At 40.6% G+C, this 27850-nt stretch overlaps 5 protein-coding genes across 5 annotated transcripts; 1 reads left to right on the top strand and 4 right to left on the bottom strand.

Moving 5' to 3' along the window:
- The first annotated feature begins 208 nt into the window (after nt 1-208).
- On the top strand, nt 209-3701 carry LOC143328568 (uncharacterized). Its single transcript, XM_076743771.1, has 3 exons — nt 209-1305; nt 1408-1532; nt 1974-3701. Exons 1-3 carry the CDS (start codon nt 376-378, stop codon nt 3319-3321), a joined length of 2403 nt encoding a protein of 800 aa, XP_076599886.1. The 5' UTR covers nt 209-375; the 3' UTR covers nt 3322-3701.
- Nucleotides 3702-5678: 1977 nt separating this feature from the next.
- vdac2 (voltage-dependent anion channel 2) lies at nt 5679-11328 on the bottom strand. The gene is made up of 9 exons (XM_076743277.1): nt 11195-11328; nt 9828-9899; nt 9698-9747; nt 9001-9153; nt 8828-8880; nt 7181-7408; nt 6515-6665; nt 6358-6415; nt 5679-6081 (listed from the first exon to the last, which is right to left on the bottom strand). Exons 2-9 carry the CDS (start codon nt 9892-9894, stop codon nt 5990-5992), a joined length of 852 nt encoding a protein of 283 aa, XP_076599392.1. The 5' UTR covers nt 9895-9899; nt 11195-11328; the 3' UTR covers nt 5679-5989.
- Nucleotides 11329-13124: 1796 nt separating this feature from the next.
- Nucleotides 13125-15263, bottom strand: LOC143328321 (polymeric immunoglobulin receptor-like). Its single transcript, XM_076743395.1, has 5 exons — nt 15218-15263; nt 14652-14972; nt 14209-14505; nt 13350-13389; nt 13125-13158 (listed from the first exon to the last, which is right to left on the bottom strand). Exons 1-5 carry the CDS (start codon nt 15261-15263, stop codon nt 13125-13127), a joined length of 738 nt encoding a protein of 245 aa, XP_076599510.1.
- Nucleotides 15264-15561: 298 nt separating this feature from the next.
- Nucleotides 15562-19354, bottom strand: LOC143328434 (polymeric immunoglobulin receptor-like). The gene is made up of 10 exons (XM_076743566.1): nt 19284-19354; nt 18716-19033; nt 18269-18568; nt 18044-18140; nt 17843-17943; nt 17661-17695; nt 17228-17287; nt 16956-17003; nt 16707-16787; nt 15562-16343 (listed from the first exon to the last, which is right to left on the bottom strand). Exons 1-10 carry the CDS (start codon nt 19327-19329, stop codon nt 16281-16283), a joined length of 1149 nt encoding a protein of 382 aa, XP_076599681.1. The 5' UTR covers nt 19330-19354; the 3' UTR covers nt 15562-16280.
- Nucleotides 19355-21233: 1879 nt separating this feature from the next.
- Nucleotides 21234-25289, bottom strand: LOC143328322 (polymeric immunoglobulin receptor-like). The gene is made up of 5 exons (XM_076743396.1): nt 25244-25289; nt 24625-24942; nt 24178-24477; nt 23953-24049; nt 21234-21468 (listed from the first exon to the last, which is right to left on the bottom strand). Exons 1-5 carry the CDS (start codon nt 25287-25289, stop codon nt 21234-21236), a joined length of 996 nt encoding a protein of 331 aa, XP_076599511.1.
- Between the last annotated feature and the right edge of the window lie 2561 nt (nt 25290-27850).

A 27850-nucleotide genomic window follows, 5' to 3' on the forward strand; every position in this document is an offset into this window, starting at 1 on the left:
GTCCAGGAAGTATCTGTAATGTGACGTCATCCGCTAAATGCAGTAAAGCAAGGTGATGTTGAAACGGCTGGACGTGCTATTAATGAGGGAAACCTTAAGCTCCCCGACACAATAATAATAATAATGTTAATAATAATAATAATAATAATAACGGAGGGAGGGCTGACTGTCTTGTCATCTCCTGTCAGCTGAGCCACGTCACTGCTGCCTGCGACAAACTGTAGTGTAAGCGCTCATTAACGCATCAGCTGACGCTACACCTTTTCAGCACCGCGGACAGCTCCGTTCTGCATACCGAGCAGATGGCGACGGTTATAAAAGTCCGCATGGAGCTACTCTGCACCGGAGATTCATCCGGACAGCACGACTCAAGGCATGGATAACGCATTCGTCTTCCCGCGCAGGATCACTCCAGATGAGTATTTGCAACATAAAGCGAAGAGGTCGACATTAGATACCGGTGTCGTGATTAGAGACGCGTCCACGGGCATGAATCTGACCAACCCGTTATCTGGAAAGTTTAATGAGAAGGAGCTGATGCACGGCCTGAACGATCGTCTTGCGGGGTTCATAGAGAAGGTGCGCCATCTGGAGCACCACAATCATCTGCTTGAGAGAGAGATCGAGGAGATCAGGGGCAAAGCGAAACCCGCATCCTGTTTGGAGGAGGAGTACGGACCCGAGCTCAGGAAACTGAGACAACTGGTTCAGGATATCACTCACCAGAAGCATCAGATTGAAATTGAGCGTGTGAATTTAGAGGACGAGCTGTCCAGCCTGAGAAGACAACACGAACAGGAGGCGCGGAGCAAATCAGACGCCGAGAGCAACATTGTGGTCCTGCAGAAGGACATCAGCGACGCGTATCAGGCTAAACTACAGCTGGACAAGAAAGCGCAGGCTCTCGTGGACGAAATCCACTCCCTGAAGAGAAACCATGAGGCCGAGGTGTCAGAGATGTTTGACCAAATCCAGGCTGCGCAGGTGACTGTCAAGGCGCATGAATTTGGCAACCCCGGCGTCACTGCGGCACTCAGGGACATCAGGGCGCAACTGGAAGGTCATACCGTGTCCGACTTCCAGCAGGTAGGAGAAACTTTCCGATGTCAGTTTGCAAGATTAACGGAGGCAGCTGAGATCAAACGGGAGGCGTTAAAGGCGACTCAGCAGGAGATTCAGGAGTACAGGAGGCGCCTGCAGGCCAAGAACATCGAACTGGACTGCAGCAAAGGCATCAGGGAAGCGCTGGAGAAGCAACTTCATGACGTCGAGGATCGCCACAGGGAGGAAATGCTTCATTACCAGGTGAGACCTCTTCTTCTTCTTTTTCTCTTTGATAAAACCACGTTCAGCGTTCACGTGCACGTTTATGTCCAGTAACACGTCGTCCTTTCTCTCTGGCTCCAGAACACAATCAAAGACCTTGAAAATGAGCTCATCAGCTGCAAATTCGACATGTCTGGGTACCTGCGGGAATACCAGGACCTGCTAAATGTGAAGATGGCTTTGGATGTGGAGATCCTGTCTTACAGGTGAGGTGTGCTGCATCCACCGGAGCTTCAGGTCAAATAGTTTTCTAGTGCCAGCCCTCAGTATTATTACCAAAGAAACAATTTGGGGGGTAAAAAGATTATTAAAAATCTATGTATTGTAATTGTATAGAATTCTGTTATTTTTTATCATTGCACAAACTTTCATCATCTACTATGACTGCTGCATTAAAGCATAATCCAACTGAAAAGAGTCTCATGCAAACATCAACAACAACAATGTTTCACTAAGGGAATAAATAAATTAAAATAAAACTGTATTTAAAGACAGAAAATTCTCTAAGTTTCACTTATAAGGTCAATGCCCTTCAGCGGTGGCTGCACCTGCCTCAAGTCTTTCTCATTAATGTGGATTAAAATAAATTCAGCTTCAATTGTGTACATCGGTCATTGCACATAAAATCTGTGTCTCCTATCTTGCAGGAAACTTCTCTGTGGTGAGGAGGCTCGACTCTCCTCGATGTCAGACACTCACATCTCCTTGCCCTACATCTACCACCAGTCCCCCGTTTACACCCTGCCTCGCCTCAGCCGCCCGGGAGGGCCGCACAGACGAGCTGAGCCCCAGTACAAGTTTGTAGAGGAGATCATAACAGAGACCACCCGGGAAATCGAGATGTCAGAGTTTGAGGAGACAGGATCGGAGGAGACAGAGGTGGGAAAAGATGAGCAGGAGTGTACCAAAAGAGGTAGAGGGGGCAGTGAGGAAGAGGAGGGTAGTAAAGACGGTCGAGAGGGAGATGGTGAGCAGGTGTCTGATAGTGAGCAGAATCAAGTAGCATCTGTGGGAAATTCAGTGAATGGAGGAGATGATGGGAGTCCTGCAGGGGTGGATGATGGTGAAAAAGGTCAGAAAAGTAAAGAAGAGTCAGAGGAGACTGAAGCAGCAGACAGTGAAGGGGAGAGTGGTGGAGATAAAAATACTCAAAGCAAAGTTTTATTAAGTGAGAGCAATGATGAGGGAGAAAATGAACAACATCAAAAGGTAGCTGAAAACACAAAAGAAGAGAAAGAAGCTGCAGTGACAATGGTAACAGATCAGAGAGACCTGTCTTCAAAAGCAGATGACTTAAAGCCAGACGTCCGTGCAGAGGAGGAACCTCAGAAAAAATCTGATGAAGCGAAGAAGCCTGCTGACGAGACCTCGGCCAAGGCGTCCAAAGAATCAGACAAAGCTCAAGAGCTAAGCAGTGTTGTTCAAGTGCAGGATAAGGTTCACGCTCTGGCTTTGGTAACAGCTGAGAAAACCAGCGATTGTACAGCAGAGACAAAGAGCACTTTGTCCGTAGAGACAGAGAAGCTTTCGGAAAAGGCTCAAGTATCGTCAAGGTCAACAGCCGAGAGTGAGGAAAAGGAAAACAGCCATACAGAGCCAAAGGAAATCAGTGAATCTAAAGCTGCAGAAGGTGAGGATAAAGTAGCAAAAAGCATTCAAGATGCTAAACATGATAGCAATAAAGGCCAAGATAAAGAGCCATCTCTCAAATCTGAGGCGGAAAGTCGTCCTGAAGCGGACGATCAGAAGCCAAGCGGCGGTGATAAAACCCAGACTGTCCAAGCTGAGATGCCAGTGGAGAAGACAACTGCCAAGGCTGAAATAAAAGAGTTACATCAGGGGGCGCCGGAGAGCAGCCAGGTTCAGAAATCAAAGCAGTCTGAAGTTTCAGAGAAAATAAATGATCCTCAAGGTAAAACCGTCACGGTGGAGAGCAGCAAGCCAGAGAAAAACGAGGAAAACGCTCCAAAAAGCCCAACAGGGAGAAACATCTGATGAGGCAGAGGAAGCGAGGATGAAGGACATTCCACCTTAAATTCAGTCAGACAGCAGTTGATGCGTTGAGACAGATAGTGAAGCTAAAAATAGAGAGAATGGCTTATCAAACGCTGATGCAAACTTAAGGCTTAAACTGAGGCAAGCAATGAGACGAAAGCTCAAAGCTGTAACCTTCTCTTCAGGATGATCAACTTAAAAGGAGAGAGCATGATTCCTCCAATGTTTGCAGCAGCTTCGCCTTTCAACTTCAAATCAGCCTGTGATGTATTCAAATCCTTTGACTTCACTAATGTAATCATGAATGTAAAAGACGCAATTTGAATGTGTGTCTGTCTTCATTTGCTTTGGTATGTGCTGACAAATAAATGCAACATTTAAAAAAAAAAAAAAAAAACTCTGAATATTCTGTATTCTGTTGTGGATAAAACGCTTCGCCCATCTCAAGCCTAATTTTTGTCACTCAAACATGCAAATCTGGTAAAATGGGTGATGTGGATAGATGCACATTACAGGCTAAATGTAGATCACTGCTACCTTAAAACATGACAGCTAGTGCTCTTTGATTCATAATCTCCTTGTTTACTGCCCAGTGTCGCTTTGTGTCCACAGAAACAGTCTTTTGACCTCTTTGGGTTTAACTTCAGTTGGTCCGCATTGGGCTTTGTCTCCTTTATAGAGCAGCTTCCATTTCCTTTTAGTTTATCCCTGCTGCAAGGTTTTAAGCCTGCACACTAGAGACATTCATAACAGACTTTAGAGTGCACATGCCTCTATCCATCCAACACTTGAGTATAAACAAATATTCCAAAAATAAAGAGGAGTTTGCAGTGAAATTATGCATCATTGTTCCCAAAATATCACTTAAAACACCTCTTAACACTCAAAGCACACAGCCAGGAACTTGGCATCAAAGTGAGTTCCTGCTTGAGTGGCACATCAGCACTGGCACGTTTATAGGACTTGAAAAAAGCAGCTTTGATGCTCCCCGTTAAATCTGACAAGAGCTGGCTCTCATTGCAAGAAAGAATGGCAGAAACCATGCTTAAATTCAGGTGTGTAAAAGCGCACAGAGGACTGGGCAACTGTGCTTCTATTGAAGACACTGAACAGTCTGAACATACAGCATGACGTCGCTCTTTTAAAAAACTTGCAGGATTTTTATTTTATTTTTTTTTAACTTTTTCTGAAGCTGCTTCAGGTTCTTAAGCAACCTTGTTTCCTCTGTGAAGAAAAGTACTTAAACATGCCTAATCATGCTTGTTGCCTATTCATGAATTATTAGCACACGTGCAACCAATCAGAGCCCACTCTATATGATACAGGTCTCTGAAAAGTTAAAGGTCCCATAGTGTGGAACGTGAGATTTTTTTTTTTTTTAAATTATAATCTGTATCAACATTGTGAAAGCAACAAAAACTCTATACACAAGCTGTTAGGAGTTCATTAAGGAAACCAGTTACCGCCCTCAGCTGTGACCCCAGCATGGTTGTGACTTCGTAAACATAGGCAGAGTGGATTTGAAAACATGGTGGGCAGTGCCTGCTCAGGCCTATGAGAGCTGACCAATCAGCAGATGGGCTTTTTGGGAGGGGGATCTTAGAGAGACAGGCACCGACAGGCACCGAGAAGACACCCAAAATAAAAGCACGAAACAGAAAATGTGCTTAATATGGGACCTTTAACCTCCACCAAACAAGCTACTTATTAGTGGCACGTCGATATGACATATTGAAAATGAGTTTTGTGGAGTTCAAAGACTTTATTGAAAATTCAAACATACACATAAGGACCTCCAAGATTCCTGCGGGCTCCATCTCTGCCCAAAACAAGGAAGAACTTTCCGAGTGTGCACAGGTGCAAATTTAATTTACACCTCTTCCGGACAATGATTGTTTGGCATTACTGCGACGTTAATTATGTGCCCCCCCCAGTTGTCTGTTAGCACAGAATGAACAAAAAGTAATTCTGCTTGGTCGGCCAAGTGTACAGGCTTCTCTCAGACTTACAGACCCAGCTTTAAGCAACCCCGAAAACTGCCCAGTTTAAAGGGAGCTTTAACAGAACATCACAAACCCTGACGGCCGTCACAAAACAAAACATTACAGAGCTTTAGTACGTCCTTGTGTGCATGAGCAGGAAGGGTGCAGCAGTACTTAAATAATAGCAGAATAAGCCTAGTGTACGTAACATGATTAAAAAGGAAAACTGTGTGGATGACAAAGGAATATCAGATGGTGGTGACTGTAAAACCAGAAAGGTATGAAAATGCTCACCACACAAAACCGTACACCAACGTCCTCACAAAAAAACAAGAGCGTCTGGGATCATTACAATAAAGCCACACAGACAGATGATGACAGGCAAAGGGATTGTATTGGATTTCATTATTATGGCAGTACTGGAGAGGAACAATGACATGATTTATAAATAATATGCCACCAACTGTCTCTTGTATAGATGCGACTACAAAGTAAAAAGCGACAAAGGTAAAATATACCAATGACAGAAGCACCAACTTGAAGTGGTACTCAACAAGTTAGAGTTTGTTGTCATAAACCTTTGAACCAATCTCGCCAAAGATATCCCCCTTGCTGGTTTGAGTTGGACATACATTTAAGGCCAGATTCTTCTGATATTCCCTAGTCCCTTGCAGTATGAAGAAAGCTTAGGCTTCCAGTTCCAAGCCCAGACCCAGCTTGTGGCCTCCTGCGTTGATGTTCTTGCCATCGACCAGGCCAGACAGGGTGAGTTTCACACCTGCACAGGCGAGAGGAACCAAAATTAGCCTTTACAAGTGCGAAGGCAAAACTGCTTTTCTCAAGCTGTTAAAGTGTTGCTATAAATGAATTTATTCTAGGTCAAGTATATGGAGCGTTTGCTTAAAACTGAAGTGCTGTGCACAAGGAAGGACTCTAGTGTGGAGTCTAGACTTGTGCACCACAAAACAGAGCTATTCAACCTCAGAACTGTGTATGATAACTTCATTGATAAACATCCTTCAGCTGTCCACAAACCTGTCAGAAAACAACTTACCTGGTCTAAGTGTCTGGGTGTACCCAACACCAACAAGGCTATTGTTGTTCACTTTAGCCTATGGAGAAAAAAAAACACAAGTCAGTTGGTGACAATTAATAATCACATTCTTTTGCCTCATCTGCCTTGCTCTGAAAGCCTCTGCTGCCCAACTTACACTGACGGAGGCATCCTTGTCCAGCTGGTATTTGGCTGCAATACCGAAGCGTGTGCTGTTGCTGCCGGCGGTCCAGGCCAGATTGACCGCCGTCTCCAGCTTGTCGCTCACCTTCTGGTAGATGGAGCCTCCAAATTCAGCTCCATCGTTGCTTTAAAGATCATAAGCATAGGAGAGATCTCATGCTACAGGAGGCAAAATAAGGGTGTCTAACTAAAGGTGGTGTTCATTGTGGAGGTGTTGCCATCAGCTCGCAGAAGCATATTCATCCACTTTCTTTGCTTTCAGTTTCTTTACTACGAGGGGTTTGTCACAGACTGGGAAAGCTTGTTGATCGGGGAAAAAAAGCTTAAGTGGCGGGCAAATGACTTCACTGTTGGCATTTTGAGAAGTGTAGCAACAGTTGAGTTTTTCCACATGACTTGTAAACTGGCAGTCATGGCAACCACCACACATTTAACTGTTATAGCTGCAGCTTTGTCTGGAAATTGCCATTTAACATCTTGTTGTAATTGCTAAATTAATGTGCCCATCATCTTCCCTGCTGCTTCATTAGACACACAATAAACAACAAACTTTTTTAAAATATTTACAGATTTGGGGAACAAATTCTGCATACAAACAGATTGTAAAATCCCATCTTTAAGTGAAAGGCACTCGACTTACACATTGGTGTGCAACTGGAAGTCTCCTGTCTTGTAGCCAATGGCAAAGTTGTTCTGGGTCATCTTGGATTTGGCAGTGTCAAAGGTCATCTGGTAACCGGCGAGCCACCCCTCGTAGCCGACGACAGCAGCGCCGTGGATGGTGGGTCCAGCGAAGTCAAAGTCGACATCACAGCCCAAGTTAACGTACTCTCGCTTGTAGGCGGTCTTGACTTTGCCACTCTTCTTGCTGTTGATGAGAAACCCAGCTTTGGTCAACCTTAACTGAAACCTCAATCAAGTCAGATTAGGCAGAAAAAAAAGCTTCTTGCACAACAACAACACACAAATTATCTGAAACCTCCAAACTATGATGCAAAGCATACCATACTTATATGTTGTAAAGCTGTGTGTTTATTGATCTTGTTGCGTTAACTCACACTCTGCCTTTCTGCACAGCCAGAGCGTGAAACTCATTCTCACACTGTATAGATCAACTGACTGGCCACAACTTGGCAGATCAACAGACAAGATCCTCAACAACGCTGACAAAGTCTGAGTGTTACTGATTACTGTTATTAATGTTACTGCTCATTTCTCCATAGGAAACAATCCCATATGTAAAAACTATGTAAACTATGTTTGTCTCACACAAATATGCTAATAGATGTTAAGTAAATGTTAAGTCACCAAATATACTCAGAACTAAGACTACATCCTGACAACTTTTAAACATGCTTTTAAAAAGTCTTAATCAATGACATTCTGAATTAAACACATTGTTCTTGAAGGAGTTGCTGATGGAAGTAGCTGCTGTGTGAGCCATCTCACTTCCTTCTCATCTCTGCTGAGTTTCACATGTACATTTTGATATTTCTTATATCTTCTGTTTTAATATGTTTGAAGATATAAATCACAATACAGTTAATGCACCCCGTATCACCCACTTTAGGAAGTACTGCCATTCATTTATGATCCCCCCAGAGATAACTCTTAACCGGTGCACCGGTTAAGAGTTTGCCAGCTGTCAGCTCAAGTAGCAAACAGTATAAGAACATTGTTTTTCTTCACAGGACACATCACTAGAACACTGAAAAAATCATCAGCCGGCTTCAACACAAACCAGCTTTGAATTAGGACCTTTGAGTCACGGCTGAGTCAAAGGTCCATGAATCCGCCAAAATTCCATTTCTTGTTTTTAAACCAACATTTGGCTCAAGCTGCTGTTTATTTCCCAGGCTGTAGCTACATCACTCCACTCTCACCAAACCCCCCCTCACTTGATATGAAACAGGATACGCTTCCTCTGGGCCATGTGTCCTCATGTGATTTAACACCTCATAGAAAGAACGCATTAAGGATTGCATGAGCATCTGGCTCACTTTTATTCCTCCCAGAGAACAACAAACTGCAAATCATCGTTGGAGCAAATGTGTGAAACCAGTTCCAGTTACCAGTTAGACCAGCTCCATATTGGGATTGGGGGGGTCACATGGTCGGCAACTACACTTGTCACAAACATGTATGGCACAGATCAGGTTGCTAAAATGACTCTTGTAGAGAAGCAACAGGCAGAGTAAACTATGTTGTAGTGAGTATTTTGACCAGTGAGTTCAAGTAAAAACCACATGAAGCTAACTTTTCCATTAATTGATAAATATCATCTTACCCAGTGTTTGGTGAGAAGGTTGTGTCAAAAGTCAATTTCAGTCCCTTGGCAATCTGTGAGAAACAAGAGAAACCATTTGACATTCAAAGAAATGAATACCGGTCTGTGTTCACTGGGTAGGCATTGACCTGTGGCACCTGTTAACTAACAACATGTTTGATTATTTTACCAACCTGATCTTCAACAGTGATTTCTGTCCCCAGGGTGTTGTCAGTGTTCCACTTCTCAGTGAAGGTCAGGCCATATTCTGACCTCTTGTATTTAGTTTCTAGGCTGCCCGCAACTTTGCTGGTATCAGTGTTGGAGGAACCAGATGTTTTGAATTCCTGTGGGGAACAATTTTAGAGAAATGACAATCATGAGAAAACAACTTACTCTGGATAAGTAACGACAATGAAAAACTTATTCAGTCAGTCAAGCTAGCTGATCTAGAGAGCAGAGACAACTGGTCATTTTGACAGAGTATAAATGAGCAATTTTGGTGTTTGATTAAGTAAATTATCAAGCCTCAAAACCAAATAGTCTTGGGTTTTAGCTTCTCAAATGTGGGTCTTTGCACCTCTGTTTGGCATCATAGTAAACTGATAGCATTGGGCAATTTGAAGATGCCACCATGGGCTTTAGCAAATTTTGAGATGCATTTTAAATATTTCTATCGCAAAAATGAATAAAAGCATAATTGAACCATTTGCTAATAATAATTACTTGCAACCCTTGTAATATACACAGATAAGCCAGACATAAACTGCTACTTAACTTTCCTATTGCAAATGTACATTATCCTATGAATTTAATGTGCACTTTCACCACTTGAGTGACTTTGAAGTAAGTTAGTCTTCTATTGTTAAATCAGCAAAGAAACGGCCTTACCACTCCACTGGCTGACTTCGTCTTGACATCGAGCTTCACCAAGCCAAATCCTGAAGAAAACAATTTGTTTTGTTCAAGTCTTTTCAAAGCTTGTCGACAACATCAAGTGTCAAAGCGTGAGAAACCTTACCATAGCCTTTGTTGAAGATGTCCTTGGCAGACTTGCCCAGGTCAGCATAGGAGGGAGGCACAGCCATCGTATCTGTAGATAGAAGCAAAAACACGACGCTCACCTTACTTTTCTGACCTAAAGTATATTTCCATGAAGTTAGAGAGAAACCAAAAATGTGATGATGAGTGTGACTTATGTATAAGTCTAACAGCTGCAAATAAAAGGTCTGTCAGAGAAACGGTTACAGACAGAGCAAGCTCATGGGGAAAGGGTCTTTGTATGATGTAAGGGGAACCAATATTTCAGGCTTCAGGGCAGGGATTGTTGTCCTTCATAAATGTACCACTCATGCCCACATACATGCAATGAATTGTGAAGTTAAAGTATATAAATGCCATGAAGCTAAAAATGCTTGACAACTATTTGTGCAAAAAACAGGCTACACACTTCTTACTCCTCAGATTTCTGCAAAACACTGCCTTGTGTACAAGACAATCATTCTTAAAGCAAAAGAAATGGTTGTCACACCTGTTGAGTGGAAAGCTAGACTTTGCGCTAGTGTATATTTAAATAACCAATATCTCAATGACAAGATGTATCTTAAAAAACAGATGCATGGGTCCTCCGTGCTGCAGCAGCTGCTGACCTGCTTCTATTGTATCTGAGCTCATACTGTACAACACTGGACTGTACAGCATTTGCTGCACACTGCCAAACCCTCTCTCTCCAATATTAGATAAGCTTCGTGTTACTAAGTTCAGGGTGCGACTGCTGACTTTGACAATTACATTGTAGGTTTCATTTTTGAATCAAATGCCCCTAGCACTGTTAACAGCATTCACGTGCTGCAGGTAGGCATAGCAGCACAGGTCTCTGACAGCTGCTAGACAAGGTTACTGAGTGAGAGAGGAGCCATTTTGCCGCACTGGAGTGCCTAGTTCAGGTCTGGCCTTGATTAAACTACTCCTCCACGTGAATTGGCAGGCACAGCTAGGCGTGTCAAGGCGCATGCCAGTGTCAATTAGCGGGATGTGTTAATTAGCCAGTTCGCTGGCATTATCAGCCAGCTACCTCACTGCTGCTAACTAGGCCACAGGGAGGTTTACGAAATGATAGCTAACGTTAGAATAAAAAGTTATAAATATTTTTTAAAAGTATCTTTGTAGAACCTCTGTCGCTTTCTCAGCAGCATGAGACGTGTAATACAACGCAAAACTCCCCTGCTATTACTTGACATGTGTCAGACGCAGCATGCCGAGTGCAGCTAGCTTAGCTAACTTTGCTAGCCTACAGAGTGCCGGTGTGTGTACAGCACGCATAAAAACTAATTCTGGCCAGTTATGGAGTTCATTAACAGCCTCAGACTGAATAAATAGCTCTCTTACCAGTAGAGGATGGGGCTAGCGGTAAACTAAAGTGACTTTATAAGAGATGTTCCTCACACCGCACGGCCGAGGCAGGCGTCACCGGTTGGAGGGCGAGCTGAAGGAGACTGTACTGCAATGAAATCCAGACCTATCACATCCCGGCTCAGGACCCGGGGCGGCCACATATGTGCCTGAGCAAAAATGGCTCCATCTCACGACATGTTGCGTCATAGTAGGAGTCAATTGTAAGATTATGTGCACACACACACACACACACACACACACACACACACACACACACACACATATATATATATATGTGTGTGTGTGTATTGAAAATAATAAAAAGATTATATGTGTGTGTGTGTGTGTGTGTGTGTGTGTGTGTTTGTTATTCACCCATTTTAAAAAAAGTAAAGGCCGATATCCATCGCCATGATGACGCTCAGCCATATATAATTTTATAGCTGACTGCTTCAAAGAACAACACTTTGTGCTTGTACTTTACATTTATCTTGTGTGGTAATACTTTCATGCAAACAAAAGAGTGCATTTATTTATCATACCTAGTTGTCGCTGTTTCTTGAAATACTTTTGAAATGTTTTACGCTACTTTTTCAGAGTAGCTTGCAGTGATGCTTGCTGCTTTAGAGTCAAATTTATGCTTAACTCGTACTTCTAATGAGGAGTTTCTTTCAGCTTCACCAGCTAGCCTACAGATTTCCCCAACACTACAAATAATATACATGTAATGCATACCAGGTGCAAAGTCAGTGGAGGCCATATTTCAAAAGAAAAGAGCAGTCCTCCCATTACACTGACTTGTAGCAGTAGCAAGGGCGGGGCTTGTGGACAGGCAAGCCAGGCAGTTGCTTGGAGCCCACGGCCACAAGGGGAGCCCTGGCCACTTGTTTACAGCATCGATTATTGAGAGGCCTGGGCTTTCAGTGACCTCTGTTGGTCCCTGGACCTCACTTTGAGACCCACTAATCTATTTTTTCAGTATTCATCTCAAATGTCCTGGAAATTCTGCATTTGTGTGTGCAAAAATCCAATTTTTGCAGTGTGCACAGGTAGGGTGGGTGCCCTAGGGATTCTTGCTTGGAGCCCCAAGAGACACAAGCCACGCCACTGAGCAGCAGTAGCAAGAATTGCAAAATCGATGGAAAAAATGCAGTTCTTCTCTCTCCAATACTGAGGAAAATAAGGTTTTATCAACATCACACTCTCTTCCTTAACTCTGCAATACACTGATTATACTAAGTTACAAAAATACTCCATCATGCACTGTAAGTTTTCTTTATTCACTTCAATTTAACATCATGACTTATTCTCTAAACATGCAATAGGCTATAAATGTGCGGTAACTTTGAAAGGAATGAAAACAGCACATACATTAAAAATAGTTTACATGAGGCGAGTATACATACATGACTTTATATTCTGAAATTGTAGGCTAAACTAGGACTAAGGATTATAAAATTACATTTCATAAGAACAGTAAACTCAATAATAATAATAATACTGCAGACAAGCCCGAAGACTTGCCAAAGCCAACAAGCCAGTGCATCTTTGAAATGTTTTGCAGATATACTGAACATGCAGAAGTGGATAAAAATGCATGGCAAAGGTGACCCCCCCCCAAAAAAAACAAAAAAACAAAAAAACAAAACTTGGTACTGAGACAAAATTGTTTCAACTTGTTAGAGAACAAACGGAAAATAAAAATGAGGAAGGAAGAGCAAAGAAACTTTGCAATGCAAAGCACAAATGATGTAAGCTTGAAGGAAAAAATTATGTGATTTAATTAAAGGTAAACATTTTAACTTGGTGACACCATCAGCACGATGGTCTGCTGAAAATCCTGAACTACCATTTGTGGAAAGTGTCAGACTTGGTTTGGCTATTTAAATATTTACACTCTGTCTGTTGTTTTAACCACAGATCTTTACATGCCTTCCTCATCACTCTCTGCATGGGGCCTGTGGGGAAACAAGGAGAGACAGATATGAAAGTTTCTGTTTCTGATCAGTTTCAAATTTTTTTATTTACTGGTGTGGATTGTAAAAAAAAACAAAAACAAAACATTTAAATGTACTTATGTGTTTCTTATCTTGCTTTTGTTGTGTATTACATATTATGCTTTTAAGAGCTAAGGGTTGCAGGACCTCGCCTGAGGGTTTTCTCGTGTCTCGTACTTCCTCTTGTTGTTCCTGTGTTGAAGGAGAAAAACAAACGTCACTTACAGTCAGAGTGCACAATTTTATTAGATCCCATCCATGATCACCATTACATAATAACTTTGTGATCAAAGCAATGCTCGAGTTCTGATTGTGGTTAATCTCCTCAACAAGAAAAAGGTATTGTCAGAATATTTTACCGATGTTGAGGTTGATGATTCCTTGCTCAGCTCTAAAAGAGAGACAGTGAAAACACCCATTAACGTCTCTCAATTCACAATGAAGAACTAAACATTTCAGAAGAAGCAGATTTTTTTACATGAAGTTATCACCAAATACTTACTGTATCTTCTGACCATAAACCAGATGAACAAGGTCATCATTACAAAGAGGACCAACAGGCTCAGACGGATGGTGAAACTTGTGAAGCAATTGGAAGAAGTGCAGTATGAAAATTTTAAGCACATAATACAAATTAATTTAAAACAATGTGTAATTTAAACAGTCCTACGATACAGCTTAAAATCTATTCATCATCTTGGTCATACACTGCATTACACTTTTACAAAACCCTTATTGCTAATTAATCTTAGTGCTAAATACTGTATGTTAAAACAAGGGCTACAAACCTCAGGTGCCCAGTAGATGCTTCGCTTGCAAAGACACTGGTGTGATTCATATGTTCAGAAGTGTCCGACAAGTTGGTTGAATGTCCTGTCACTGTGGCTTTGTTTATAATGAAAAGTACAGTAATAGGACAATAATTAATGCTAATATGACTTCTGTATTAAGTCAAAACATTTAGAAATTGTGGTACAAATATTATAATTTCAAATGACTTAAAGTACTTACCAGTGGTCAGTTTCTCAGTAACAGTGAGATGCACTGGCATCTGGAAGTCTCCTTTGATACATGCATACCAGCCGCTGCTCTCTGTCCTCAGTCCACTCATAGTCACAATGAAAACATTGGGGGCTCTAGCATCAATAGTCACTCTTGTTCCATTTATCGATCCAGATGATCTCACGCAGGAGCCGTCCAGCCCGCACCACCTCAGTTTTCCAGGGTTACGATGGTAGCAATTGATGGTTATTTTTTCTCCATTAAATCCTGTAATCTCCTGATGATCCACATAAAGCCTGGGTGTACCTTAAAGGAAAACAAATTCAATAGAAACTTAATGACAGTCCACAGCAATAAAAAATGAGGACCCCCCCCCCATTTTTTTTCCTCCAAAGCTGTTAAAATTGCACAAAGGATTTTAAATATGCATTAAATACTTTAAAGGCTCTTACCTGTGGTGACTGACAGGTGAAAATACTCTCCAACATCTGCCCCTCCATTAATCTCCACAGCACACCAGTAATAATCAGTGTCCACATCCGTCACATCATTTATAGTCACAGTGAAGATTCTTTGGTTTTTGTCATCAGAGATTGAAAACCTTCCTGAACTCTGTTTGTTTGTTCTAGCGGCATATGAGCAGGAGTTAATATAATATCCTTTACACAAGTATTTCATGTTGTTTCTGTACTGTGAGCCATAGAGACACGGGATAGAGATTGAATCTCCGCTCTTTACTGACACTTTACGGACTATGGTTATGCTGTGAATTCCTGCAACAAGAACAAATACAACATTTTAATGGATATATTCACTGACAACAATCCCTATTGTAGATGGTCATATTAGCTGTTGTTTTCCATACTAGGCCATTATAGTCTTCAAAATATATTGGATAAAAACTGGAGGGTAACTTATCTGACATTTAAAGATTTATGTAACTGTTGTATTTAATGTAAGGTATATGTTTGCATATAGCAGCATATACACAATTTGCACCAGGACCCTTGTGACTGACCTGTTAGTCCAGTGAGGATGAGAAGAAAGCTGAGATCAACAGCCATGTCGGTGAGTGAGCAGAGTGAGACAAAACTGCACAGACCAAGGTTGACAGACTGATTTTTTACTTCCTGATTTTTCTAAATAGGCAGTTGCAACAGTTAAAATCTCTTCCTCCGACTCTTGCATTTGTTTGGATGATGTACATATAGAAATATCTATGCAGCCACAGTGCACTTTCAGAATAATGATGACAACAGACTTGGGGGCAAGGCCCATTGAAGACACAATGTAATAACAAAAGACAGATGCTCCAAGCATGTGAACTGAAATGTGATGATTTATTAAACATGGCTGCACCAACAGAATATCCAATAATAACTTAAATAGTAATTCTTTGACAGCATCACCCTCCATTTGACCTTTGACATATAATTTTCCTGCGAAAAAGGTTGTCATTTTGGCTTTTCAAACGTGGCAAAATAAAATGATTTTGATTTCTGAAACAACCCCTCATGCGACTGTTGAAAACCACTAAGTGATTCTTAATTTGAAAACCTACGTTACAGCCTTGACGAGAGGAAATTCTGTTTCCCTGCTCATCTTATGACACAATATACTCAAGTATGTTTGTGTAGCCTTATTCAATTAGATTTTTCGGACATGCAAGATGTCCGAATGTGCATTGAGATATGGAAACTCATCTATTGACAAATAAATTAGTTAAAACAGAGAGAAAATACACTATAAGTTCCAAAACATCCCAAAAATATAAGTCAGGATTACTTTCCACTGTGAGGCTTAATACATGACACATTAGTGAGCTCAAGGGATGTGGAAACTGAAAAATCAGGAAAAAAGGAGTAAGAAGTTACCACAAAATCAAACAATAGCAGAAAACACATTGCAACACGATGATTTAAAAAAGAGTCCCATGAAGGACAGACAGGGGTCTAAGGACAGAGGGTTCTACATGCTGTACAGACTATAAAGACACTCCAGGCAAACTGATTAGTGATCATGGCCTAAAGAAATAAAACTGACTTGACTTGATGGATAAGATGTAGAGGTAGGGGTAACATTTACAGGTTTTGCTGGTGGTGAGCCAACGTACTATATGTCACATCCTCAGCTTTTGCTTGAACCTGTTGGAAAACCAAAGAAAAAAAATTAGGAAGAAAGATCAAAGATAAACCACACTAACAGTCCACAGCCATATTAGCATGTCCACAGTTTCAAATGCTAACATACTCTGCCACTTGATTAGCATTAAAGATAAAGCAAAGCTGAGGCTGATGGGAATTCATTTGCTGGACACTTTGGTAATGAACGATACGGGATATGTTACAATAATCCATCCAATAGCTGCTGTGATAATTCAGTTAGGTGGAAAGTGACTGACAGACAGACAGACACGCTGCTAATGTGGCTAAAAAATTCTGCCAAAAAAGCTTCACGATGAATGTGAGAAACAGTATGAGGCTGTGTTTGGATGTCTTAATATTTACACTTTGTACAGTTTGTAGTTCTACTGCAAACACAGAGCTGTACGTCACGTCTTCATCACTCTTCATCTCAGCATCTGACCTCTGGGTGAACAGGAAGAGACAGACAAGAAGAGATCAGATGAACAGTTGAACAGTTTTTGCTTCTTTTCTTGTTGCTTTATTCAATGAATGATGTGTGTGGGGAATAAGAAATTAGATTGTGTGTGCCTTTCAGTTCAGTAACATTGTGCAATACAAGCTATGTGTTACCTTCCCCTTCACATGTTTAACATCACTGTACGTTACTTCCTCTTCAGCCTGATGAAAGAACAAACCAAATATCATTTACATAAAGGTGACACACTGTTTTTTTTATACTCGTTCAGATAAGAAACATGAACATGACAATAGTTCACCCTTTTTCTATTCAGCAGCTTTAGCTTTTTGCTGAGTGCAGGGTCCAAAGAAAATATGAATAAATCTGATGAAAAAAAAAAATACAAAAAAGTTTCAGCCCCAATAATTTTCATACAGTCCTTTACCTGCCGCACAGTCCTTTTTCTCTTTTTCTTGACATTGCTGTATGTTACTTCCTCCTCAGCCTGTATTGAAGTAACCAACCAAATGTCAGAGAGCAGAAAATGAATGCCAAGTATGAATCAATAACCATAACTGGTTCATTCATTAAACCGATTACCATATTTGTCATCACATATTTGCTCAATATAGTCTCTGTCTATTCGTGCTGACTGTGTTCTCCTCTTAAAGATCAACAAGGTTGACATTCATTCTTAAGATGTATCGTATGTATTTTAACTTTTAGATGTTCATCAGCCGTAGTTCACAGTAGCCCTGCAGCTGTAAAGGGACAGTACAACATAGTCCCTGAAATCTTTATTACTGATTTCATTGAAGCAGATTGTCATAATAGCACGCCTCCTTCTTTGTTGTGGGATACGAATCAGAAAATCATACCGTTGTTGTGGCTGATGATTCTACTTTGGTCCGCTCTAAAAATGAAAGTGAAAACTCATTTTACTGACTGTCAATGCTGAGTGACAATAATGCTCAATACTCTGCATTTGAAGTAAAAATATATAGAAATAATAAGTCATTTTGGCACAAATTCGATTCATCAAAGTTCAGCAGAAACTTACTCTGTCTTTTTAGCATAAACCAGATGAACGAGGTCACCGTTACAAAGAAGATCAGCAAACTCAAAGGGATGATGACGCTCATAAGCGCAACTTGACCCCTGCTGCATACATTAAAAACAAACAGTGCAAATGGATTAAGATAAACAGATTTGTTTAAACATTCCCGCAATATGGCTGCATGCAGACACAAAGCCTTCTGACCTGTCTGGTTCAGCCTGATCTGTGTTTGGTGGTTGGTCTGGGGGATTCACAGAGTCTGGAGCAGGTGGAAAGGGGCTTAAACTGCTTGTTCCTGCAACTGTAAATACAATCCAGTGAATACCAGAGTAATATGTCAGTAATAAATCATAGAATCTCATCTATATTAAACCTAAACATTTACAAATGACTGTACTTTACAAATATTATGAATGTGTAATTACTTACCAGTGGTCGGTTTCTGAGTAACAGTTAGATGCACTGGCATCTGGAAGTCTCCTTGGACACACAAATACCAGCCGCTGCTCTCTGTCCTCAGTCCACTCATAGTCACAGTAAAAACATTGGGGGGCTCCACATTGATGGTCACTGATATTCCATCTATTGATCTAGACGACTCTGTCACACAGGAGCCGCCCAGCCTGCACCACTTCATTCCTCCAGAGTTATCATGGAAACCATTGATGGTTATTTTGTCTCCAGTAAATGCTTTAATCTCCTGATGATCCACATAAAGTCTGGGTGTACCTTAAGGGAAAACAAATTCAATAGAAAATTGTGGGTAGATTAAAAACAGTCTCCAGAGCAAAAACTGAGATCTTCCTTTGTGTTTTTCCTGCAAAATTGTTAAAATGTCACAAAGGATTTGAATAAAGATGCTTTAAGGGCTCTTACCTCTGGTGACTGACAGGTGAAAATACTCCTCAACATCAAGCCCATTCATCTCCACAGCACACCAGTAAAAACCAGAGTCTGTCTCTGTCAGATGATTTATAGTCACAGTGAAGATTCTTTGGTTTTTGTCATCAGAGATTGAAAACTTTCCTGAATTTCTTTGGTTTGTTTTAGCTTCATATGAGCAGGAGCTAAAATAATATCCTTTACAGAGGTATTTCACATGGTTTGTGTGCTGTGAACCATAGAGACACGGGATAGAGATTGAATCTCCAGTCTTTACTGACACTTTACTGACTGTAGTTATGCTGTGAATTCCTGCAACAAGAACAAATACAGCATTTTAAATGACATACTAACAATATTATTCCTTCACATGACCTGCCTATTGTAGATGTTCACATTAGTTGCTTTTTCACGTTCTAGCTAAATATAGTCTTCAAAATCTATGTGGAATAAAAACTGGAAGATATTACTCGTCTGACAGTCGTTCTTATTATCATCTTATGACCATTAGGACCATTAGAAGCACAAGACACAGAAACATAAAATGATTCTTGTGTCTTACCTGTGAGTCCAGTGAGGATGAGAAAGAAGCTAAGATGAACAGCCATGTCGGGGAGTGAGAGGAGAACACAACACAAGCCAATGTACTACAGGACTGATCATCTACTTCCTAATTTTCGTAATAGCAACTGTTCAGGTCTGTGTTCCTGCTGTTGTAAGGAAGTTACCTTCCATTGGTTAGTCAGATGATGTAAAAATTGATGTGGCTAGAGTGTTGAGCTACTATTAATGTGCGTGGCAAAAAGGCAACATGACGCCTTTGATCAAAAGATGTTTCAGATTTAGCCATCTCTGTAATCTTTGTGGTCATTGGCTGCCTCTTGCTCAATGAATGAATAAATAAATAAAAACTACCCTCTTGGATGCCCCTATGGTACAGAGTACTCCATTGGCCAGTAGAAGGCAGTGCTGCATTGCTAATGGAAATAAATCTACTGTTGAACAGTGAGTACCAGTGTTGTTTTCACTGGGTGTTTTTTTTTTTAAATTGTGATCAACGATTTTTATTATTTTACATTAACACAGCAGAAGGGAACCACATAAGCTAGAAACAAACAAACAAACAAGAAAAGATTGAGGTGTATCATCTGCTGGTCATGATGGTTTGAAGCATCAACAATTGAAGAGCAAATAATAAAACACCACACCAATGTATTGATCAAGGTCCTTGGTCCACACTTGACTCAGTTTTACTGTAGATGCACTGGAAGTTCTTAATAGCTTTACTGCTCAGTGAGGGAACAGCATCCATGCATAAGTATCCAAAATGCTAATAAGTGGGTTAACTTAACTGGAGAACCTGAGTCAATTGAGACCTGTTGAGGAACAGTGGTGGAAAGTAACAAATCACATTTACCCAAGCTTTGTACTTAGTCCGAGGTACTTTTACCTTACTTGAGTATTTCAAGTTTATGCTATACTTTATATTGTTGACTGAACAACACTTACCTGGCTGATGGAGGTACTAGTTACTCAAAGATTTACAAAGAAATCATATGATCAGTTTATAAGATTTGTTTATAAATATGATATTGTGCTGTAGATTAAACTGTCGATAGAAGTCGTTATGATGCGCTCATCTTTATCAGCAGTAACATTAAAATGTTGCTTAAGTGTTAGCAATAATATTTCAATGATATGCTATACAAGTATGTTTACTTTAATGCTGTACGTGCATCTTCAATGGTACAACCATGCAGCCTATACTGGTTATACATACCATTTCTGGAGTTATGGATTGCCTGTCTTGAAGTTTTCATGTGGTCAATAGTACTGTAAGTTACTTCCTCTTCAGCCTGTGTTGAAGGAGCAAATCAAATGTCAACGGACTGAAAGTAAAACCATTTATTTTCTCACCCTCTCATTTAGCTTTCATGCAGTTTCAACAAAACTGTATTTACAATAGAACAATATTAGCTAATGTCATTACACATGTTCAAATCATCAAATGAGTGATTTTGACATATTACTTTCGAAGGAAAGTCATGATATGAAGAACACTTTGTGATCACATGCCTGCTCAGTTCAGTCTGATAATAATTAATGTAACCTCTATTTGATCTACAGCGTAATTCTGCAGAACTTCTGCAAAGTCACAACACATTCTCTGAAACCTTTACACATCATTTCTCACGTAAACAAATGGTCACTCTCACACTTCCGCCTTTAAATTCCTTGTAGACATCTTTGTGAGACATAAATAACCGCATCTTACTGCTGTCATAGCTGATGGCGCCTCTTTCGTCTGCTCTAAAAGTGAAACAATAAATCTCCTTTTACCCTGTGCATGCACAATAATGTGTATTGAAAATAAATATTTAAAAATTACAAGCACATGCATTTGGTATGAATTTAATTAATCAAAACTTACTGTGCTTTGTCAGCACAAATCAGATGGACAAGGTCACCATTACAATGATGATCAACAAGCTCAAAGGAATAATGAGGCTCTTTAGGTGGTGGTGAAGGTGGGAAGCAACTGCAGCACAAGAACTGGAGGCCGCTGCAGCTCTGGCTCTGGAGTCAGCTGCAGCACAGGCGTGAGTGCTGGCTGGACCACCAATGGAGAACCAGGAGTAGATGTCAGCCGGACCGCTGGCTGGGGATCAGGAGCAGACTTGGTGGTGATCAACATAGGAACTGGAGGAGCATACACTGGGACACTGGGCCGCGGGTCCTCTGGGACACTGAGCAGTGGTGAGGACAAAGATGTAAGCAGCGGTGAGGCACAATGTTGTCGGGACCTCGGCTTCTTTCTTGTGGTGGCCAACTTGGGGCCCAAATCAGGAACGGGACATGGCTGAAGGCAGGGAGGATGTTGGCTGGCTGACTAAAGGATGGGAGCTAGCGGAATACTGGCAAGCCTGTGACTAGCCAACATGGGAGTGGGAGCTGGCAGGAGGCAAACAGGCCTCCGGCTAACAGCCTCAGGAACTGGAGATGACAGGAGGCCAGCAGGCAGTGGGTCTGATGGCTGAGGAGCTGGGACTGAAGCTTGGGCTGATAGTCGGGAACCTGGGACCGAAAGAGGGCTGACAGATCCCATGCTTGGAGTAAAATTGGAGCCATTGGGGGAATTCTGATTCTCCAGTCTGGCTTCAAGAAGATCTATTTCCTAATGTATTTTGATCACGTCTGGAATTTCCCACAACCAGCACTAAGAATAAATGATGGATTCTAAGGAGGTTATGGCTCCTGACAAATACTTTGACTCCAGAGCATTGTCCAAACAGAAGGGCAAGTGGTGCATAATGGATTCAAAATCTTTTACTTTCTCCAAACAGGAACTAATGTCTGCTGGGTTCATGTCTATGGTCAGTTTGGATGTTGGAATTATGTCAAGGACAAAAAACAGGAAGACAGAGCTGGTGCAGTTCAATGAATTTATTAACAAAAAGGACAACCAAACAAAGGAGTCATAAGGCAAATAAAATCAAATTAAAAGGAAAAAAACAAAAACAAAGCAATGAGATGTGGAATCTGAAAAATCAGGACAGTGTCATTTCAGCCAGAAGTGATCAATATATTCAACGAGAAGAGTTAGAGGAGGATGAAGACAGAAAATGGCAGATCAGTTGTTGAATTCATTTGCTCATATTTATTAGTTTGACAGTTTATTATTATTTTTATGTAACTTAAAGTTTATCCTTCATTTTACATCAAACGTCACTGAACAGAACATCCATGTTCATGAAAAAACTTTGGACTAAAAACTGCTGAATGAATGCTTTTGTGGATGTGTCTGGGAAACACTTCTCACAGCTATGCTGAGGAGGGAAAAATGGGTAGAACCTCAAAATGAAGGAAAGGAGTAAGAAGTTACTGCAAAATCAAAAAACAGCAGACGACACATTGCAAAAAAAAAGGAGGAAAAAAGGAGTCCCATGAAGGTCAGACAGGGGTCTAAGGACAGAGGGTGTTACATGTACTACAGATTGTAAAGCCCCTCCAGGCCAACTGATTTGTAATTATATGAAAACTGACTAGGTGGTGGACCGACAGACAGACAGACAGACAGACATTTCCATCCATACAGCCACACTGCTAATGTGGCTAAAACATTTTGCCAAAAAAGCTTCACTATGAATGTGAGAAACAGTATGAGGCTTTGTTTAAATTTACACTTTGTACAGTTTGTAGTTCTACTGCAAAAGACAGAGCTGTACGTCACGTCTTCATCACTCTTCATCACTCTTCATCTCAGCGTCCGACCTCTGGGTAAACAGGACGAGACAGACAAGAAGAGATCAGATGAACAGTTTAACTGTTTTTGCTTCTTTTCTTGCTGCTTTATTCAATGAATGATGTGTGTGGGGAATAAGAAATTAGATTGTGTGTGCCTTTCAGTTCAGTAACATTGTGTAATACAAGCTATGTGTTACCTTCCCCTTCACATGTTTAACATTAATGTATGTTCCTTCCTCTTCACCCTGATGAAAGAACAAACCAAATATCATTTACATAAAGGTTACACACTGTTTTTTTTAGACTCGTTCGGATAAGAAACGTCAACATGACAACAGAACGAACGAATAAATACCTTTAATGTCATGTCATGCTGACTGTGTTCTCCTCTTAAAGATCAACAAGGTTGACATTCATTCTTAAGATGTATCGTATGTATTTTAACTTATAGATATTCATCAGCAGTAGTACACAGTAGCCCTGCAGCTGTAAAGGGACAGTACAACATAGTCCCTGAAATCTTTATTACTGATTTCATTGAAGCAGATTGTCATAATAGCACGCCTCCTTCTTTGTTGTGGGAAATGAATCAGAAAATCATACCGTTGTTGTGGCTGATGATTCTACTTTGGTCCGCTCTAAAAATGAAAGTGAAAACTCAATTTACTGACTGTCAGTGCTGAGTGACAATAATGCTCAATACTCTGCATTTGAAGTAAAAATATATAGAAATAATAAGTCATTTTGGCACAAATTCGATTCATCAAAGTTCAGCAGAAACTTACTCTGTCTTTTTAGCATAAACCAGATGAACGAGGTCACCGTTACAAAGAAGATCAGCAAACTCAAGCGTATGATGAAGATCATTAAGTCAGCTTGACCCCTGCTGCACACATTAAAAACAAACAGTGCAAATGGATTAAGATAAACAGATTTGTTTAAACATTCCCGCAATATGGCTGCATGCAGACACAAAGCCGTCTGACCTGTCGGGTTCAGCCTGATCTGTGATTGGTGGTTGGTCTGTGGGATTCACAGAGTCTGGAGCAGGTGGAAAGGGGTTTAAACTGCTCGTTCCTGTAACTGTAAATACAATCCAGTGAATACCAGAGTAATATGTCAGTAATAAAACATAGAATCTCATCTATATTAAACCTAAACATTTACAAATGACTGTACTTTACAAATATTATGAATGTGTAATTACTTACCAGTGGTCGGTTTCTGAGTAACAGTTAGATGCACTGGCATCTGGAAGTCTCCTTGGACAAACAAATACCAGCCGCTGCTCTCTGTCCTCAGTCCACTCATAGTCACAGTAGAAACACTGGGGTGCCTCGCATTGATGGTCACCGATATTCCATCTATTGATCCAGACGACTTTGTCACACAGGAGCCGCCGAGCCTGCACCACTTCATTCCTCCAGAGTTATGATGGAAACAATTGATGTTTTTTTCTTCTCCGATTAATGCTGTAATCTCCTGATGATCCACATAAAGTCTGGGTGTACCTTAAGGGAAAACAAATTCAATAAAAAATTGTGGGTAGATTAAAAACTGTCTCCAGAGCAAAAACTGAGATCTTCCTTTGTGTTTTTCCTGCAAAATTGTTCAAATGTCACAAAGGATTTGAATAGAGATGCTTTAAGGGCTCTTACCTCTGGTGACTGACAGGTGAAAATACTCTTTAACATCTGTCCCATTAATCTCCACAGCACACCAGTAAAAACCAGAGTCTCTATCCGTCAGACGATTTATAGTCACAGTGAAGATTCTTTGGTTTTTGTCATCAGAGATTGAAAACTTTCCTGAATTTATTTGGTTTGTTTTAGCTGCATATGAGCAGGAGCTAAAATAATCTCCTTTACAGAGGTATTTCACATAGTTTGTGTACTGTGAGTCATAGAGACACGGGATAGAGATTGATTTTCCACTCTTTACTGACACTTTACTGACTGTAGTTATGCTGTGAATTCCTGCAACAAGAAGAAATACAACATTTTACTGCACTTACAGTATACAGAACAATGTTCTTCTGTTATATTCCTTGCCCACTGAAAGTAAACTGTATTTACTGGTGTTTTAGATTTTATGTAACTGTCTCCAAATCATGTATAATTTGAAGACAAACTGGTGTCACTCATCTGACTGAAATTTAAAGAATGACATGTGACATTTTGTTCCTAATTCCTCATGCCTTGTTCATCTGACATGATGACGGCTCAAGAAAAAGACTAAACATCTGTACACAACCTCTGTAGATGATCCCTGACTGACCTGTGAGTCCAGTGAGGATGAGGAGAAGTCTGAGATGAACAGCCATGTCACCGAGAGCGGAGCCAGACAAAGCCACATGCAACACAATGCATTGACTAGTTATCTACTTCCTCTGCTCTGAAATGTGCAAAAGCAGCTGTTGAAATCTTCCTCCTCCTTTTAAGGCAGTAACATTAATTTGGTTTGATGACAACGCATATAATTATGGACCTACATTTTGTTTTAAGTGAGTACACGGCAAGCTATTAAAACTTAAGTTACAAAGTGCTTTGAAAAACAAGTAAAAACAAAAAATGATAAAAGGCTTTTGGTAAAATAACAGCTATGAAGATGTACGTTTTAAAATTTTCAGTTTTTATTTTGCAAAATAATGACGGCTGACACTTTGTTGTAATAGTCAAAACACACATTTGTCACACTGTTAACCAAAAAAAGCTGATGTTATACCACAACCCAAGCAAAGCCTGTGGTTGTCCTACTCCATTCGATACGGCATGTACTGGAGATTCTAAATAAAAAATTAGATGATCGGATAAAGTAGAAAAATACAGAGGATCTTGTTTAATTTAGTAACTATCTTAATCTTTTAATTGCGAAGCCACTTCACAGCTTTTGGTTCACATCTAAACTGTTGTTGTTGCTCTGAGTGTGTGAAAGTCAAGGAGTACAGCACACCAGTAATAACCAGAGTCTGTCTCTGTCAGATGATTTATAGTCACAGTGAAGATTCTTTGGTTTTTGTCATCAGAGATTGAAAACTTTCTTGAATTTCTTTGGTTTGTTTTAGCTTCATATGAGCAGGAGTCAAAATAATATCCTTTACAGAGGTATTTCACATGGTTTGTGTACTGTGAGCCATAGAGACATGGGATAGAGATTGAATCTCCAGTCTTTACTGACACTTTACTGACTGTGGTAATGCTGTGAATTCCTGCAACAAGAAGAAATACAACATTTTCAATATACAAAACAATATTCTTCTTTTATATTCCTTGCTCACTGAATATTATACTGCATTTACTGATGTTTTAGATTTTATGTAACTGTCTCCAAATCAGTGACAGTACTGATCATCTACTTCCTAATTTTCGTAATAGCAACTGTTCAGGTCTGTCTTCCTGCTGTTGTAAGGAAGTTACCTTCCATTGGTTAGTCAGATGACGTAAATATCGATGCAGTTAGAGTGTTGAGCTACTATTAATGTGTGTGGCAAAAAGGCAACATGACGCCTTTGATGAAAAGATGTTTCAGATTTAGCCATCTCTGTAATCTTTGTGGTCCTTAGCTGCCTCTTGCTCAATAGATGAATGAATAAAAACTACCCCCTTGGATGCCCCTATGGTACAGAGTACTCCATTGGCCAGTGGAGGGCAGTGCTGCATTGCTAATGGAGATAAATCTGCTTTTGAACAGTGAATGCACCGTTCAACAGATGTCTGTTAATACATTTGTCATCCATTCTCTGCTTTTTCTGCATTCTTCAGGCCCAGTGTCGACCTCCTGGGCTGAAAAATGAAGCCAATACAAAGGGCCAAAAAGTGCAGTTCCTTGAATGGCCACTTGATGCTGGCTTCACTGGCGAGTCAATCCTCATCGACCCCCATATTAAAATACCAAGCTTTGCAGCAGAATTAAACATGTTTACAGCCTGGTACAAACAATGGTTGTGGTCTCTTATGCCAGTTTGCTTGTTCATGAGTGTAAGAGGATGTTTTTTTATATGTCAGTCATTTGAATTATATTGAAGCTTAATGTTATACATAATTATGGGTATGGCTGCTTTGAGTGAGAGCTAGCTGCTAGGTTTCAGCAACCAGGCTTCATTCAGCCCCCCTCAACTCCACCCACACTCCACCTCTCTGCCCATTTTTGGATTAGCCTGGAGTTTGGTGGAGACAGGCACTGCCACGGTGGTGATGGCCACGGGCACTGAGCTTCACAATGACTGGTGACATCAGAGTGACTATGTACATTGTTTTACACAGTTTTGTACTACATTGCACATTGGAGGCTTGTGCATTCTTACCTGATTACGTTCATTTTAGTCAGAAATGCTGATTCATCAGACAATTGTGCGGAAACAATATGGTGTGGTCAAAATAAACTCACTGGAACTGAAACATATTTGCGTGGTTCTCATCAATCACACAGTGGGTTAAGTCAATCCCTGTGATTAACCTGTGGATCCAGTCAGGATGAGAAGCATAATAAAATCAACCTTTTTAACTAGGGCACTAACAGACTTCTGTACACATTTTCTAATTAATTCACCAAGTTTTCTTTAATATGCAAAAGAAATTGTGATCAACTGCTTTATTAATTTACATTAACACAGCAAAAGGGAACCACATAAGCTAGAAACAAACAAACAAACAGACAAACAAGAAAAACAACAAGAAAAGACTGAGGTGTATCATCTGCTGGTCAGGATGCTTTGAAGCATCAGCAACTGAAGACCAAATAATAAAACACCACACCACACCAATGTACTGATCAAGGTCCTTGGTCCACACTTGACACACTGCTCACACTGGTCCACACTGCTCAGTGGGGCAGAGATGTCCATGCATAAGTGTCTGAAATGCTGATAAGTGGGATAACTTAACT

The sequence above is a fragment of the Chaetodon auriga genome, chromosome 11 (genome assembly GCF_051107435.1).
Source record: "Chaetodon auriga isolate fChaAug3 chromosome 11, fChaAug3.hap1, whole genome shotgun sequence".
Taxonomy (NCBI): domain Eukaryota; kingdom Metazoa; phylum Chordata; class Actinopteri; order Chaetodontiformes; family Chaetodontidae; genus Chaetodon; species Chaetodon auriga.

What these genes read in the sequence shown, in the direction of transcription:
- LOC143328568 (XM_076743771.1), top strand. Translation starts at nt 376, where the DNA reads ATGGATAACGCATTCGTCTTCCCGCGCAGGATCACTCCAGATGAGTAT. An exon ending in AGGAAATGCTTCATTACCAG is followed by an intron (nt 1,306 to 1,407) that starts GTGAGACCTCTT and finishes CTCTGGCTCCAG; the next exon opens with AACACAATCAAAGACCTTGA. An exon ending in GTGGAGATCCTGTCTTACAG is followed by an intron (nt 1,533 to 1,973) that starts GTGAGGTGTGCT and finishes CCTATCTTGCAG; the next exon opens with GAAACTTCTCTGTGGTGAGG.
- vdac2 (XM_076743277.1), bottom strand. Translation starts at nt 9,894, where the DNA reads ATGGCTGTGCCTCCCTCCTATGCTGACCTGGGCAAGTCTGCCAAGGAC. An exon ending in CGAAGTCAGCCAGTGGAGTG is followed by an intron (nt 9,154 to 9,697) that starts GTAAGGCCGTTT and finishes TGTTCCCCACAG; the next exon opens with GAATTCAAAACATCTGGTTC. An exon ending in ACAAGGATGCCTCCGTCAGT is followed by an intron (nt 6,416 to 6,514) that starts GTAAGTTGGGCA and finishes TTTTCTCCATAG; the next exon opens with GCTAAAGTGAACAACAATAG.
- LOC143328321 (XM_076743395.1), bottom strand. Translation starts at nt 15,263, where the DNA reads ATGGCTGTTGATCTCAGCTTTCTTCTCATCCTCACTGGACTAACAG. An exon ending in TACTGAGAAACTGACCACTG is followed by an intron (nt 13,390 to 14,208) that starts GTAAGTACTTTA and finishes CCTTCAACACAG; the next exon opens with GAACAACAAGAGGAAGTACG. An exon ending in AGACACGAGAAAACCCTCAG is followed by an intron (nt 13,159 to 13,349) that starts GCGAGGTCCTGC and finishes GTTTCCCCACAG; the next exon opens with GCCCCATGCAGAGAGTGATG.
- LOC143328434 (XM_076743566.1), bottom strand. Translation starts at nt 19,329, where the DNA reads ATGGCTGTTCATCTTAGCTTCTTTCTCATCCTCACTGGACTCACAG. An exon ending in CATCCTCACTGGACTCACAG is followed by an intron (nt 19,034 to 19,283) that starts GTAAGACACAAG and finishes TTCTTGTTGCAG; the next exon opens with GAATTCACAGCATAACTACA. An exon ending in AATCATCAGCCACAACAACG is followed by an intron (nt 17,288 to 17,660) that starts GTATGATTTTCT and finishes ACTTCAATACAG; the next exon opens with GCTGAGGAGGAAGTAACATA.
- LOC143328322 (XM_076743396.1), bottom strand. Translation starts at nt 25,289, where the DNA reads ATGGCTGTTCATCTCAGACTTCTCCTCATCCTCACTGGACTCACAG. An exon ending in CATCCTCACTGGACTCACAG is followed by an intron (nt 24,943 to 25,243) that starts GTCAGTCAGGGA and finishes TTCTTGTTGCAG; the next exon opens with GAATTCACAGCATAACTACA. An exon ending in GATCAGGCTGAACCCGACAG is followed by an intron (nt 21,469 to 23,952) that starts GTCAGACGGCTT and finishes ACCACTGCTCAG; the next exon opens with TGTCCCAGAGGACCCGCGGC.